Genomic DNA, 14,776 nt, shown 5'->3' with positions numbered 1-14,776 from the left:
GAAAGTATAAATGAAGAGGTGCCTTAATATTTAGCCCCTACTCCATGCTCTCCATGCTTTTAGAAGCTGTAGTTTTGCAGCTAAGCAACGCTTTTTGCAAATCATTAGGATTCTGCAAATCCTGCAAGATGAGGACAGCTGAATCCTATAGGTATGCAAGCTTTGTACATGAAGTTTGCAAGTTTTCTGTTGATATAAAAACAGCACATGATTGCAGGCCCGCATCCTGTTTGGAAGTGACCTCATCTAGTTTCTGTTGGTGGTTAGCAGCTCTTGTACCGCATGATCTGGCTAAGGAAGCCTCACAGTCCTGTTTCTTTGTGTACCAGGCAATTCAGCTCTCATTACAGTGGATGGCACAGAGTGAAGTCTCGAGGGTTGTTGTTTTTTTTTAAATCCCTGCTCTGCGAATATCAGCCCTTATTATTCTGGGTTTGCAGACTACAGTCAAATGCTGAATCATAAAGCGGTGATTGCATTAAATTGAAAATTCAGTTCATACAGGATTCTCCCCCCCCCCAATTTCCCACTTCTACCCAACGATTCCTACAATGTGACTGTATCCACAACTACTATTATTGAAAACAAAATAAAAAATATAGCACCTTAGAGACCAACTAAGTTTGTTCTTGGTATGAGCTTTCGTGTGCATGCACACTTCTTCAGATACTATTATTGAATCACAGTGCTGGGTGGAATTCAACACACTGAAGAAGAGTTTGGATTTGATATCCCGCTTTTCACTACCCGAAGGAGTCTCAAAGCGGCTAACATTCTCCTTTCCCTTCCTCCCCCACAACAAACACTCTGTGAGGTGAGTGGGGCTGAGAGACTTCAGAGAAGTGTGACTAGCCCAAGGTCACCCAGCAGCTGCATGTGGAGGAGCAGAGACGCGAACCCGGTTCCCCAGATTACGAGTCTACAGCTCTTAACCACTACACCACACTGGCTCTCACTGCTGAGAAAATGGTTCCATCAGCACAACCTGATGGAATGATCTCTCTTCTACCTCTGCCAAATGTTCTGGGGGTTCTCCCGATCCTCCACAGCAGATTTGTGGGAGGTGCAGGGGAAGAAGAGGGGGGAAAGCCCTGTTGCACTAGCAGGAGTCATTTTGCTAGCTTCCCCTAGTGCGCTGGGGTAGTTGAATCTGGCCCTTTATCCCCAATGTTGGACGTTTCTCATTTAGGAGTGGTCTGTTTTTCATTTAAGACGGAGATGCCAGGCTGAGTGCTTGCATGTAGCTACATCTCATCTGATAGCCTGGAACACAATTCGGAATGTGGATATGTTTTGTGACTCATTAAATCTAGGATTCTCTGATGAAAAACCTGCTTGCTTTGCATCTCTGCTTTTCTTTGCCTTAAGAGCAGCAAACCCTTTAGGCACCAGGATGAGAAAGGCAAGCGCCCCAATCTTGTTTGCAGTTATCGGTAACTGTCGCTACCCAATTTATTTTATCATATTCTGAACATGTGGGAATTCAGCCATGTGATAATTCTAAGAAGATAGGCGGATCTGGGCCAGTTTAACGCACTAGCTTTAAACATGGGCAGCCAGCATGTGGGTGGAAGCCAATTCTGTGAGCTAGCAAGTACTCAGTCAACTCCAGATTTTGGTTAAAGGAGAAGCATTCACGATAAGCAAGGAAGTAAGTAAATAAATAAGATGGAATTAGAAACTGCATCAAAAGAAAATAAGCAGTGATTTCTAAGCAACACACATGATACAGTCATAACTTACATTCAGCATCCCTTGCATTCATGTTACACAGAGAACCATTTTTCGGTCAAAGTGAACAAGGACCACAGGCAAGCACAGACTAAATTTCACTCAGTTCACATTTAAAGGCGAACTTACCATTTTACCCCTTCAGAAATAATATACAAACCAAAACACAGCCATAGGTTTGAAATTTGCACTTTTGAACAATATTGGAGTGCAGCTCTTCAGCAAAGTAATATGTGCAAAAATTGTGTGTGCCAAGGTAAAGTGTGCATGAAAATGTATGTATCGTTGAAAATAACTTAGCAAAATGCATTCTATTAGGGAAAATATGCTTTGCAAAAATGTGTATATCAAATTGCATTTGAAACATGTATATCCGGAGAAATCTGAAGTGAAATGCTGATTAATATTCATGAGGACTTTGGGTTTTTTTGGGGGGGAGAGAACTATTATGAATTATTGTGGAAATGTAGAGAAGTGGAGCAGGATTCGCTAAAGCGCTTCTGCTAGTGCAGTGGGGGTTTCCTAGTTCTCCTCCCCTGTGTGACCAGAAATGACAGATTTGCCCATTCCTATCTGGGAGGAGCATTGATTGACAAGGAGAGAGCAAACACCCCATCCGATAGGGCCCTAAGGCTTTTCCCACACATAATGCAGGATGACAAAACTTAGGACCTTCGTTAGCCAATGGAAGTAGCTTGAAGACAATGCTGCCCCATAGCAGGTGGGCGGCGCTTTATACCAGTCACGTCCAACAGGTAGATCGGGACCCACCAGACACCCCTAGCCAGATCCTTCCTGCCACAAAACTGTGGAACGTGGGTGGCGCTGTGGTCTAAACCGCTGAGCCTCTTGGGCTTGCCGATCGGAAGGTTGGTGGTTCAAATCCCCGTGACGGGGTGATCTCCTGTTGCTTTGCCCCAGCTCCTGCCAACCTAGCAGTTCGAAAGCACGCCAGTGCAAGTAGATAAATAGGTGCTGCTGCGGCAGGAAGGTAAACGGTGTTTCCGTGCGCTCTGGTTTCCGTCACAGTGTCCCGTTGCGCCAGAAGCGGTTTAGTCCTGCTGGCCACACGACCCAGAAAGTTGAATGTGGACAAACGCCGGCTCCCTCGGCCTGAAAGTGAGATGAGTGCAGCAACATAGTGAGCTTTGACTGGGGTCCTTTACCTTTTTTTTTTACCTGCCAAAAAACTGCCCTCGGTGCCTCCTCCTGTCAGTGACAAGTAGACGCCTCAGAGTAAATTGGATGCTGAGCTGGCATCAAGGTCTGCCACTGTGACCTAGGACATTGGATACAAGAGCACCGGTATGAACAGACCTCGTAAACCCACCACACCCAGAGGAGTGCCTGTTTGCTTGCCCATTCTCATAAAGTTCGGCTGTTTGCTGTGCTAAATGCTGTGCCCCCCCCCCCTTGCAGGGAGCATGTTGTTTGCTTGATCAACCTCTTAGCTTCCACTTAGCCAGGTATCTATTCCTCTTGCGCACCTGCCATAACTTGCAACTGTGCCTCGCTTATCTAGCACTCTGATTTAAGCTTTAAAGTCTTTGGCAGAAACCAAGCTGGGGGTTTGAATTCTTCATGCCTGGCAGTGAAGTGGCTGGTTGGGGAAGACTGCTTTAGGAAATGTAACATCAAGAGATGTCTGTCTTCCCATTCTCGCCACATGCATCGTCAGCATTCAGGCAAAACTCGGGGATTGTATGCATTGCTCGCCTTGCTAGCACGGAGTTTTCGGTCATAACTGAGAATTCTTCAAGAGCAGGGGGGTCGAAGCGGGCTCATCCCATTGCAGGCAGAGTGATCAGAGAAACACATATGCTCCTTGCCTGCACTATTGATTCAAACTATTGTTCAAATCCTCACGACGGGGTGAGCTCCCGTTGCTCTGTCCCAGCTCCTGCCGACCTAGCAGTTCGAAAGCACGCCAGTGCAAGTAGATAAATAGGTACCACTGCGGCGGGAAGGTAAACGCCGTTTCCGTGCGCTGCTCTGGTTTCTGTTATGGTGTCCCGTTGCGCCAGAAGCGCTTTAGTCCTGCTGGCCACATGACCCGGAAAGCTGTCTGTGGACAAAGAGTGGCTCCCTCAGTCTGAAAGCGAGATGAGCGCCACACAGGGCCGTCTCAAAGGGATCGTGCGCCCTGGCGCGACGATCCCTCGGCGCCCCCGGTGAGCCGCCTCTCCGCCCACCTCCCTCCCGCGCTGACCGCCCCTCGGGAGGGGGGGTGGGCGAGCGGGGGATGGGGGCGTGGCGCTGCAAGCCGGCCACCCTCTGGCGCCCCAGCTGGAGCGCTGGGAAGGGCGCGCAAAGCCCCGCGCTGCTCCAGCGCCACGTCCATCATCCCCCGAGGGGCGGCCAGCGCGGGAGGGAGGTGGGCGAGCGGGGGATGAGGGGCGTGGCGCTGCATGCCGGCCACCCTCCGGAGCCCCAGCTGGAGCGCTGGGAAGGGCGCGCAAAGCCCCGTGCTGCTCCAGCGCCACGTCCATCATCCCCCGAGGGGCGGCCAGCGCGGGAGGGAGGCGGGCGAGCGGGGGATGAGGGGCGTGGCGCTGGAGCGGCGCGGAGCTTTGCGCGCCCTTCCCAGCACTCCAGCTGGGGCTCCGGAGGGTGGCCGGCTTGCAGCGCCACGCCCCTCATCCCCCACTCGCCCACCTCCCTCCCGCGCTGGCCGCCCCTCGGGGGATGATGGACGTGGCGCTGGAGCAGCGCGGGGCTTTGCGCGCCCTTCCCAGCGCTCCAGCTGGGGCTCCGGAGGGTGGCTGGCTTGCAGTGCCAGGCCCCTCAGGGCGGGGGCAGGTTGGGGAGGGGGCGCCCGGTATGCCGGCGGGCTCGCGGGGGCGCCCCTGGGGGGCCTGGCGCCCTGGTGCACCGCGCCACCTGCCCCTATGAATGAGACGGCTCTGGCGCCACAACCCCATAGTCACATTTGACTGGACTTAACCATCCAGGAGTCCTTTACCTTTTACCTTTTATTTTCCTGCCACAAAACTGCCCTCAGTGCCTCCTCCTGTCAGTCCATGTTCTCCTGATGTTATCCAAAATCCTTATGTATCCTGTACAGTGGTGCCCCGCTAGACGAATGCCTCGCTAGACGAAAAACTCGCTAGACGAAGGCATTCGTCTAGCGGAAGGCTGCCCCGCTAGACGAAAAAGTCTATGGGGCTGCCTCGCAAGACGAAAAATTTTCGTCTTTTTTCGTTTTGCAGAGCGCGGCTGTCATTGCCGCTCCGCAAGACGAAAAACCCGCTAGACGAAAATTTTCGCAGAACGAATTATTTTCGTCTAGCGGGGCACCACTGTACTTTGTTATAAGATACTACCGTCTGATGCAGTTGTTTCTCAAACCAGCTTCACACTGATTGAAGTCCTTAAGCCATTCCTAAATTGTCTCAAGCTAAGGTACGAACACCTTTGCATAGAGTAAAGGCACCCGTTGGCCCTGTCAGCACTCCCTGTTGTGTACACAAACAGAAATAAATTGAAGCTGTGCTCATGCAAGCAACTAGGTAGGAAAAAGCTGTGAAATGCATGATGGGTTGTAATTTCACTGCACTCTCTTATTGTGGCAATGTGAGCGCATTACCACATTCATTTTTATGCACTTGGATTTTACCTTGCGCAAACATGGATCAAAGCCTTACTTTTCTGCTTGCAAATTTCTTGACAGGTTTCTGCTACTTGCTCAACAATAACGTAATCCTGCAGTTTATGGCAGTCACAGAATCGGGAACAATGGATTTGACTGGGTTGTCCTTAATTGCCTTTTAAGATTTGGGGCTTCATGCTTTTGTGCTAAATAACAAACCAATCTGAAGAGAAAAACCTTGTGGATTTCATTGCCTTCCAGTGACTTGGCTCTGAAGGCTTGGAATGTCACGAGCCTCTTCGTGTAAAACTAAAATGGAACCAAGGCAAAGGAAGATCTGCAGTTGCTGGTCTTACCGCTGATCAGAAAAAGGGAATTAACAGACATCACCTTAGCTTGCATGCCTGGTTTGGCTACCTCTGTTGCTGCTTCCTGAGGCCGGCCTCATCTTTCACCTCACACACATAACCTGCACCTGGCTGGCTTTATAAATCTGGGGGTATGGAATGAATTCCAAGATGGTGCCGGACTTGTGCATTGTGAACAGACTTTCTAAAGCGTTTCTTATAGGGTGGAGGGACCCAGGAGCAGTCTGTCTCTTGGGGGGAGGGTGTCCAAAATTCACCACATCTGAATTGCATTCTGATTTTACTGTCTGAAGCTCAAAAAACTACACATGACACATTTTTTTTGCACTTCTGTTTATTTAATAAAAGATTTACATGCTGCTTTTACTTAAAACATACCAAGCTAAACAAACAAGCAAGCAAACAAACAAACATACCAAACTGTATGATTCTGTGATTTAAAAGAGAATATAATGAAATTACATCAAATTGCCAAATAATGCAATAAAACAAGATAGGGTAAAACAAAATAAAATAAAAAGTTCCTTCCAGTAGCACCTTAGAGAACAACTAAGTTTGTTCTTGGTATGAGCTTTCGTGTGCATGCACACTTCTTCAGATACACTGAAACGGAAGTCACCAGACCCTTGAAAGTGCTGCATAGTGACTAAGCGAGAGACAGTTCAATCATCAAATGGATAATTATGTGTGAATGACACATCACACAGATGAGCCATCACCACAGAGGTGAAGACAAGAGGAATAATAATAAAAACTGGTAGAGATTACTTTGATATCACCTCATTTGTCATGTTTCTCAGTGTCTTGTGGCTGCACCTAGTGATTGCTATGCTAGGACAATATCATATCACTTTAAAAATGGGGTTTCCTTGGCAGTTGAATGTCATCTTCGAGGTTTAATTGGGTGTTTTGGGTTCGGATCTCACCTCTGCCTTGTGCTCAGTTCTTGGGATGATGGTTGCATTAATTATTATTGTTCTTCATTCTATGATTGACTTTGACTTACAGAAGATACTGGGGAAAAGTAATTGCAATAAGCCACCCAAAGAAGTAAATGAGCAAACATCAAGGTTTCTCTCTCTCTCTCTCTCTCTCTCTCTCTCTCTCTCTCTCTCTCTTTGTAGAAGATACCCAGTGATCAGTGGAATCCACTTGGATATTGTAATGAGAAAAATATCAGCATTTGCTAATCCAAATCAACAATTCCTATTCTTTGTTTCTTTCAGATTATTTCAAGCGGGCGTCATTTGAAGCTCAAGCGTTTTTGGAAGCTGTCCAGTTTTTCCGTCAGGAGAAAGGCCACTATGGGTCATCGGAAATGATAACTGGCAACGAAATTCAGGTACTGGCCAGGATACTTGTGGTAACAATAAAGGAAGAACTGTACAGAAAGTTTGCATCAATGAAAAAAAAACCAAATAACCCGAACTGGGTCAAATGCCATTGCTGTTGAGCCATGCACCAAATGATTTGACATATTGCTTCCCTCTCCAAATGGCATGCCTGTCCACCCCAGGACAACAAATATTAAAAGACAAAGTAAAGTTTGTCAGTTTGCATTTCTTAGTACAGAAAGTGTTGATTTGATGTGTATTGATCTTTCCTATTCTGTTTAATTCAAGAATCTTCTCTGTATGAAAGAAACAATAGGAATAGGAATAGGAATAATTTATTATTATTGGCCAAGTACATTTTCCAACATACTTGGAATTTGTTTCAGCTACATTGCAGTGTAAACATACAGACGCTTTTCCTCTAACAATACAAAGAAGCAAAGAAACCCCACCCATATTTTACGTCCCCTTCAGCTATACAACTACAAATTTAACAATTTAATGGCACAAGGGAAAAAACTATTCTTGTGCCTGGCCGATTTTGTATATGAAGTCCTGTAGCGACGTCCAGATGGAAGTAAATCAAGCAGATGATGACCGGGATGTAAAGGATCTGCTACAATTCTCTCTGCTCTCTTCCTAACTCGGTTAGCATAAATTGTCTCTATTGAAGGCAAGCTAACACCAATTACCCTTTCTGCAATTCTTACAGCTCGTTGGAGCCTTTTCTTGTCTCTCTTGGAGGCTGTACCGTACCAAGCTGTTATAGAATTACAGAGAACAGTTTCAATGATGCCTCTGTAGAATTGGATCAACACTTCCTGGGACAATTTAAATTTCCTTAGTTGACGCAAGAAATACAGCCTCTGGTGGACCTTTTTAATAATACAATTGATGTTGCTTGACCAATTTAAGTTATAAGTGTGAAAGAAACAAGCAGAAGGTTCCTGATGTTTGGGTTATTCCTTAATGGACATGCTGACTATAATAACAAGGCCAGAAGGAGCTTGGTTTCACGTTTTCTTTCTGTCTCTCTTCCTTCTGTATGTAGTACAGTGGTACCCCAGGTTACGTACTTAATTCGTTCCGGGTTACAGTATGTAACCCGAAAAGGACGTAACCCGAACAATTCGTTGTGCGCATGCGCAGACCGAACCCCCCCAAACTGTGAAAAACGCTCTGCGCATGCACAAATTGCGCACACGTTGGGTTGCGCTTCCGGGTTAGCGGAGTTCGTAACCCGGAAATACGCAACCCGAAGCGTACATAACCCGAGGTACCACTGTATTAAGTTTTAGTCTTATTAAAAGTTATTGTAAGTTGATAAGTTAAGTCTTCTGCAACTGGATTTCTTATGGACAGTGCCAGTCCTGAATGTCTTGAATTTGTGACCATGATGCTCATTTGCCTTCACTAGCAGTAAAGCTCTGCTGGATGAAATATTAATTGCTACTGGTCTTTTTTTTTTGGAATCCTGCAACGTGTTAAAGTTTTTACTCTGCTAACTATATGTTGGAGTTCTGCTCTGGATCAGTAGGAGTAGAATTCCATTGCAAAGTGTGTGTCCTGTAAATGCAAAGTGCTGAACATAAGTCAATAAATCCATTTAGATCTGCTACTATTATTAGTCAGGAATAATTTCAGGCAACATTTCCCCAACCTGGTGTCTTCCTGATACGTTGCATTATAGCAGGCATGTCTGTGTTGGTTGGGGCTCATTGTAGCCCAGTAGATCTGGAGGGCAACAGGTCCAAGAAGCCTGATTTCAGGGGAGCTGTTGACATTTTTTCTCCCCCTTGATTTTCTTCTTCAACTTTTCTAGCAAATAATACCTGCTACGGGAATAGTTTTACCTCCAAGATTGTATAGAATGACAAGTGGTCAACATGGTTATAGATTTTTAAAAATGACTTTAGGTGTATTTTTTGGAGGGGGGTATTTTTTATTTTGTTCACAGATGCTTATTTAGGAGTTCGTGAGAAAGGCAAAAGCAAAAAGACTTCAAAACTTAAGTACACACTTAGAAGCTTCGGGTGCCCTGTGGGTGATGCCCAGTTCAGCCTCAGCCTTTCCTGTACGTGAAATACGGGGACAATTAGGCTGACCAGCCTTACCCAAAGGCTTACAGAGATAAGAATGTATGTGGATGACTTTAAATACTTGAACAGCACTGATTGTTATACTTTATGATACCTGTATCCTTTATGATACCAGTATTAGAATGTAGGAATGATTACACTGAGGGGGCAGGGCAGGTTTCAACCAGAAATGATTGGCTGATTGATTGAATCTATTTCTATGCCGGTTTTTATTCAAATAAATCCCAAAGCGGCTTACAAACAAAAGATAAAAATAACATAATGGAACATCACGAATACAGCATAAATCATATAGAATACTTAATAAATCATCAGTAAGACAATCCCAAATCCCAAATAAAACAATTAACATCTATGTAACACTATTAACAAAACAACTAAAAAATAGGATAATCATCACGGTTACACCAAAAATCACAGGATTCAGAAAGTACGACAGCATTCATATGTATAAAACAGGGGCATCCAACTCCCAAAAGACTGTGATCTACTCACAGAATAAAAAATTGGCAGTGACCTGCCCCTTTATTTGGGGGGGGGGGCGGTTCAGGTCACAGTTGTTAAGCTGTTTTTGGGGGGTTCATGTCAAAGTGGTTGAGCTTTTTTTGGAAAGTAAAATGTCAAAATTTATTAAAGATTAAAGGGGACAGGGGAAAAGTCACTCACCAAAAGATGGCTAAGGAAACAAACTGACGCTGAGGGATAATTCCGTCTTCCATTCTAGCGATCATGCGCAAATGGAGGATGGGGCGAGGGGCCGGGGTCAGATGCTCTTATGCCACCGCAAAGGAAAAGGAGCCCGTGATCGACCGCGATCGACCGGAACCACCAAGGGATCGACCAGTTGATCGCGACCGACCTGTTGGACCTCCCTGCTATAAAACAACATTAACAAAATAGCAACAAAACAAACAAAGCCCTGTTGAGTTTGTACACGTGCTCTCCCGTCCGCCATGACTCATAAACTTCCATTCTGTTCAATGCATCAGAATACACCTGTACATAATGCTCTTGGCAGCAATTCCCTTCTGAAGGATCCTTGCGATGGAGGTGGTCAGCACAAAGACTCTCTCCCCTCACATCCTTTCTGCCACTATGACACTTCCATTTTCATAACAGGAAAATGGAATACCAGAATAATAATAGGCTGCAATTTGGATGTTAGGTGATACGCCTAATTATTAAAAAAAAAATCATATGCAAGCGTGAGTGTAGTCATATTTGTTAAACGTTTTGCTTCTCATAGAGTTTAAAGGCCAAACTTCAGCCCCATATCCATACTTCTATGCTGCAGGTTAAATGATCCTACAAGGTGCTTCGACTAACCTCAAACGTGATAACATCTGGACATTTTGATGTACCTGAGGGGATTAAAGTATTATTTGAAACTTGCACAGCTCCACATTCACCTGGCAAGCTTATAGCATCTCATTAGCTGATTTGGCGAGCTGTGGGAATTACTCACAGCCCATATCTCCCTTGAGCCCTATTTTAACAGAGCTTAGATAGATTACATTATTATCTCCTTAGTCATGAGTCATGCGGTTCGCTAGTGCCTGCTCTTTTTGTGCGAAGTGTATTAAAAACAGAGTATTAAAACCATAATCATCATCATATTGTACATGGAGGAATTGGCAAATGGATAGCTGGTGGATAATAAGTTAAAAATAACAAAAAACTATTGTAAGGATAATTATCGGAAATGAAATGTGAATTAGAAATAATTGGGAAAACTGTGCGGCAACATGAGGAAATTATGGACACATTGCCAACGGAGTGAGGAGAACCATTTTTGGAAAAATTGTATTAGTTTTAATATGTGGTTGATTCGTTAAAATTTGGAAAGTCAATAAAAATGATTTGGCAAAATAATAATAATATTTTTTATTTGTGCCCCGCCCATCAGACTCTGAACAACAGTGTAGCGTTAGGAATATAGGTTGTCAGAACTTTATTATTCCATTTACAGTGCTCCCCTCTTTCTATCCCTCTTGCAAGGAACAGGCTATATACTGCTAAGTAAGTTAAAAATGCTTTACTTACAGATTCATAGGTCTGATACATGTGTTGTTCCATGCAACTGCAAGAGAAGCACAGGCATAATACTCTTGGGCAGAAAGTATAGAATATAGTTCCAAATATGTGTTTTTAGATTGGGAGCAAGCTTACACTCATCCTTTGTTACATGATGCATAGGAGGGAAAGCTTTGCTTCCTCTGGAGAAGGTGTATGATCTATCATAGCTGCTTCGCAGGGAGAAGAATTACTTGTCCTCAGATGAGGCATGCTCAGAACCTTATAAGGCTTTAAAAAAAATTCCAAAGGGTGGGAGCAAAGCTGCCTTAGGATCATTGCCTCGTGAAATGGCTCATCAGAACCTGCTCACACATAATAAAGTTTGGAGTATGCAATCTGTTGCTGCTGCTGGCTTTCATCCCAGACGGCAGGGTGGGAATATCCAAAAGAAGCAGGAATGTAGGTTTGAGCCTACCCTAAACAAGGTACACCAGGAATGAAGAGTCTTGATCTGCAGAGTGCCTTATGCCAACTCCTTATTCTCCTTTGACTATTGTCTAAGTTACAGGAAGGCGGCTCCAGATAGAATCATAGAATTGTAGCTTTCATCATGCGAAAGGCTGGGCTGGATGAATCCCAAACCGGAATTAAGATTGCCGGAAAAAATATCAACAACCTCAGATATGCTGATGATACAACCTTGATGGCAGAAAGTGAGGAGGAATTAAAGAACCTTTTAATGAGGGTGAAAGAGGAAAGCGCAAAATATGGTCTGAAGCTCAACATCAAAAAAACTAAGATCATGGCCACTGGTCCCATCACCTCCTGGCAAATAGAAGGGGAAGAAATGGAGGCAGTGAGAGATTTCACTTTCTTGGGTTCCATGATCACTGCAGATGGTGACAGCAGTCACGAAATTAGAAGACACCTGCTTCTTGGGAGAAAAGCAATGACAAACCTAGACAGCATCTTAAAAAGCAAAGACATCACCTTGCCAACAAAGGTCCGTATAGTTAAAGCTATGGTTTTCCCAGTAGTAATGTACGGAAGTGAGAGCTGGACCATCAAGAAGGCTGATCGCCGAAGAATTGATGCTTTTGAATTATGGTGCTGGAGGAGACTCTTGAGAGTCCCATGGACTGCAAGAAGATCAAACCTATCCATTCTCAAGGAAATCGGCCCTGAGTGCTCACTAGAAGGACAGATCCTGAAGTTGAGGCTCCAGTACTTTGGCCACCTCATGAGAAGAGAAGACTCCCTGGAAAAGACCCTGATGTTGGGAAAGATGGAGGGCACAAGGAGAAGGGGACGACAAAGGATGAGATGGTTGGACAGTATTCTCGAAGCTACTAACATGAGTTTGGCCAAACTGCGGGAGGCAGTGAAGGATAGGCGTGCCTGGCGTGCTCTGGTCCATGGGGTCACGAAGAGTCGGACACGACTGAACGACTGAGCAACAACAACAAAGCGTTGGAAGGGACCACGAGGGCCATCTAGTCCAACCCCCTGCAATGCAGGAATCTTTTGCCCAACTTTTGCTCATCTAGCAATGCAGCTCTGTGGTCCTTAACCTCTTCATGCACTAACTAGAAGTCATGCATAGTTATGCTTGACAGCAATCTCTCACATGAACCAGCTCCTTAGCCTCTGAGTTTCTGCCAAGGTTGCTTCATTCACAGCATTCAGGTACATGCTTTTGAGGCTGAGAATATAATAATTTCATTTTACTCCCTTGTAGATTCTCAGCAACCTTGTAATGGAGGAACTTTTACCTAGCCTTCAGACTATGGTGCTTCCTAAAATGAAAGGGAAGCGGCATGATCGAAAGCGGGCATGGTTTGGTGTAAGTATTGTTTTCCCTATTTCCTGAGCAGTAGGAAGTTTCTGGGCAGCCTTTTATAGGATGAACAGTTTGGAGACTTATAGTGCCTTTTGTAATAAATTCTATAGGCTGAGCAGAGGGAAGCAAACAGTCGTTCATTGTGACAGACAATGCTAGTATTGAAATCAGTCCTTGATAGGTACAAGCATACCCAAAGCTGCTTCCTATATTATAATGCTAAGACTTCTTTCTCTTGCAGGAAATATATTTAAAACTGTTTGTTTCAGCTCCACTCCAGGAAGCTGGGGTGCTTTTCAAAAATTCCAGTGGCTTGCAGTAGCCACCGGCGATCAAAGGATATTAAAGCAAGCTCGCTCAGCTTTCCAGTATTTATATACAAAATACTTCAGTGAAAGCGATCATTTTGATCCAGAGAACACGCTTACGACTGTATGGTTAATTTGCAGAGTAGCTAGCTGGGCTGTGTTGCCATTGATGATCAGCTCCTTTTGTGCTTTCCCTTATCCTAGATTCTAGAAGAAACCTACCATTTGGTCCAAAATCAGGTTTCCGAAGGCTTACGTTCCCTGAAGGACGAATGCAAAGAAGTCGCCGCAGGCCTTGAAGGAACTATTCGGTCGAATATGGATGAAATTCTGACCTCCAAGAATCACTTGGCTGGAAAAATAAAAGGTTGGCGGTGTTAATACTGGTTGCTGGGAATCAGGGGTGGGGAGAGGATTCCTGCTGTGCTTGTGGGCTTCCCCTGGTGTGCCAGGGACTACTGGCAGGACATTGTCGAGAAGGCAGCAGGGGGAAGGGGGCTGGAGTCTGACTTGGGAGAGGGGGCACGTGATTTGTGGGGAACTGTACTGGCCAGGAGGCAAGAGTCAGAGACAGGGGAAGCATCAGAGCTGAAGGGTGGCACACAGGATGGGTTGCAGGAGGAGGCAGGTCAGGCAAGCGAAGGGCCAGGTGCTTCCTCACATTGTCTCCCAGAACCAGGAGGGGACTGAAGAGGGGTGAGCAGAGGAAGCCTCCACTTGGGCATAGTCTCCGCCTGTATGCACGCAGCCCGTTGGGGTGAGGTACATAAACTGTTGGAGTGGGAGAGACCTCCTGTCGCTGCAACTGCTCCGCAGAGCACAGATCTGGGAATAGCTCTCTAGATGCTAGAGTGGTGTGGGGGGTATTCAGAACTTTGACATTAAAGAGTTAACTCTCTGTCATGTGCATTCCTTTGGCTGGGGAGCCCCCCCCCCATGACACATGGGCATCTGGTTGGCCACTGTGAGAACAGAGTACTGGATGGGTGGACATCCAGCACCTAGAGCTGTGCACCTGGGGGCGGGGCGAGCATCCCAGGAGGGCACTGCGAGCGGCCCAGGGGGGTGGTGCGGCGATGTCACCCCCCTCAGGGATGACACACAGGGTGGACCGCACCCGCTTCCTCCGCTAGTGTGAGTGGGGCCTTTGGCCTGCCCTAGAAAGCCTGTTCTAATCTTAAATAGTCAGGATTTTGTTTAAAAATCAGTATTTTCCTACTTCTCCTTTGACCACTAGACCACAACTTTTTCTTGGCTTGGAGAAACTGTGATAAGGAAAAATTTACCTGCTAAATTGTTATGTGTGAAGTTACTACAAAGGTCACAGGAGCATAACTAGTAAAACTAGTTTGTAAACCTAAGATTTATGCTCTGGGCAAAAGCTTCACTGCAAATTTCCAACTGGTTAAGAATTGCTCCATTGTCTAACTTTGGAGACATGGGAGTTGACAGCACGATTCAGGTTTATCCTCAGAAAACTGTTTGACATAG

The 14,776-nt window shown here is 45.5% G+C and overlaps 1 protein-coding gene across 1 annotated transcript in view; it reads left to right on the top strand.

Moving 5' to 3' along the window:
* The window catches only part of NIBAN1 (niban apoptosis regulator 1), an 85,545-nt gene that overhangs the window by 58,091 nt on the left and 12,678 nt on the right, over positions 1-14,776 (top strand). Inside the window, exons 6-8 of the mRNA XM_033151364.1 lie at positions 6,915-7,030; positions 12,876-12,980; positions 13,490-13,652. Coding sequence (XP_033007255.1) covers positions 6,915-7,030; positions 12,876-12,980; positions 13,490-13,652 — 384 coding nt within the window. The remainder of the gene's footprint in view (positions 1-6,914; positions 7,031-12,875; positions 12,981-13,489; positions 13,653-14,776) is intronic.

This window comes from Lacerta agilis, chromosome 6 (assembly GCF_009819535.1).
Source record: "Lacerta agilis isolate rLacAgi1 chromosome 6, rLacAgi1.pri, whole genome shotgun sequence".
Taxonomy (NCBI): Eukaryota; Metazoa; Chordata; class Lepidosauria; order Squamata; family Lacertidae; genus Lacerta; species Lacerta agilis.
This window is presented reverse-complemented; position numbering and strand designations above follow the sequence as displayed.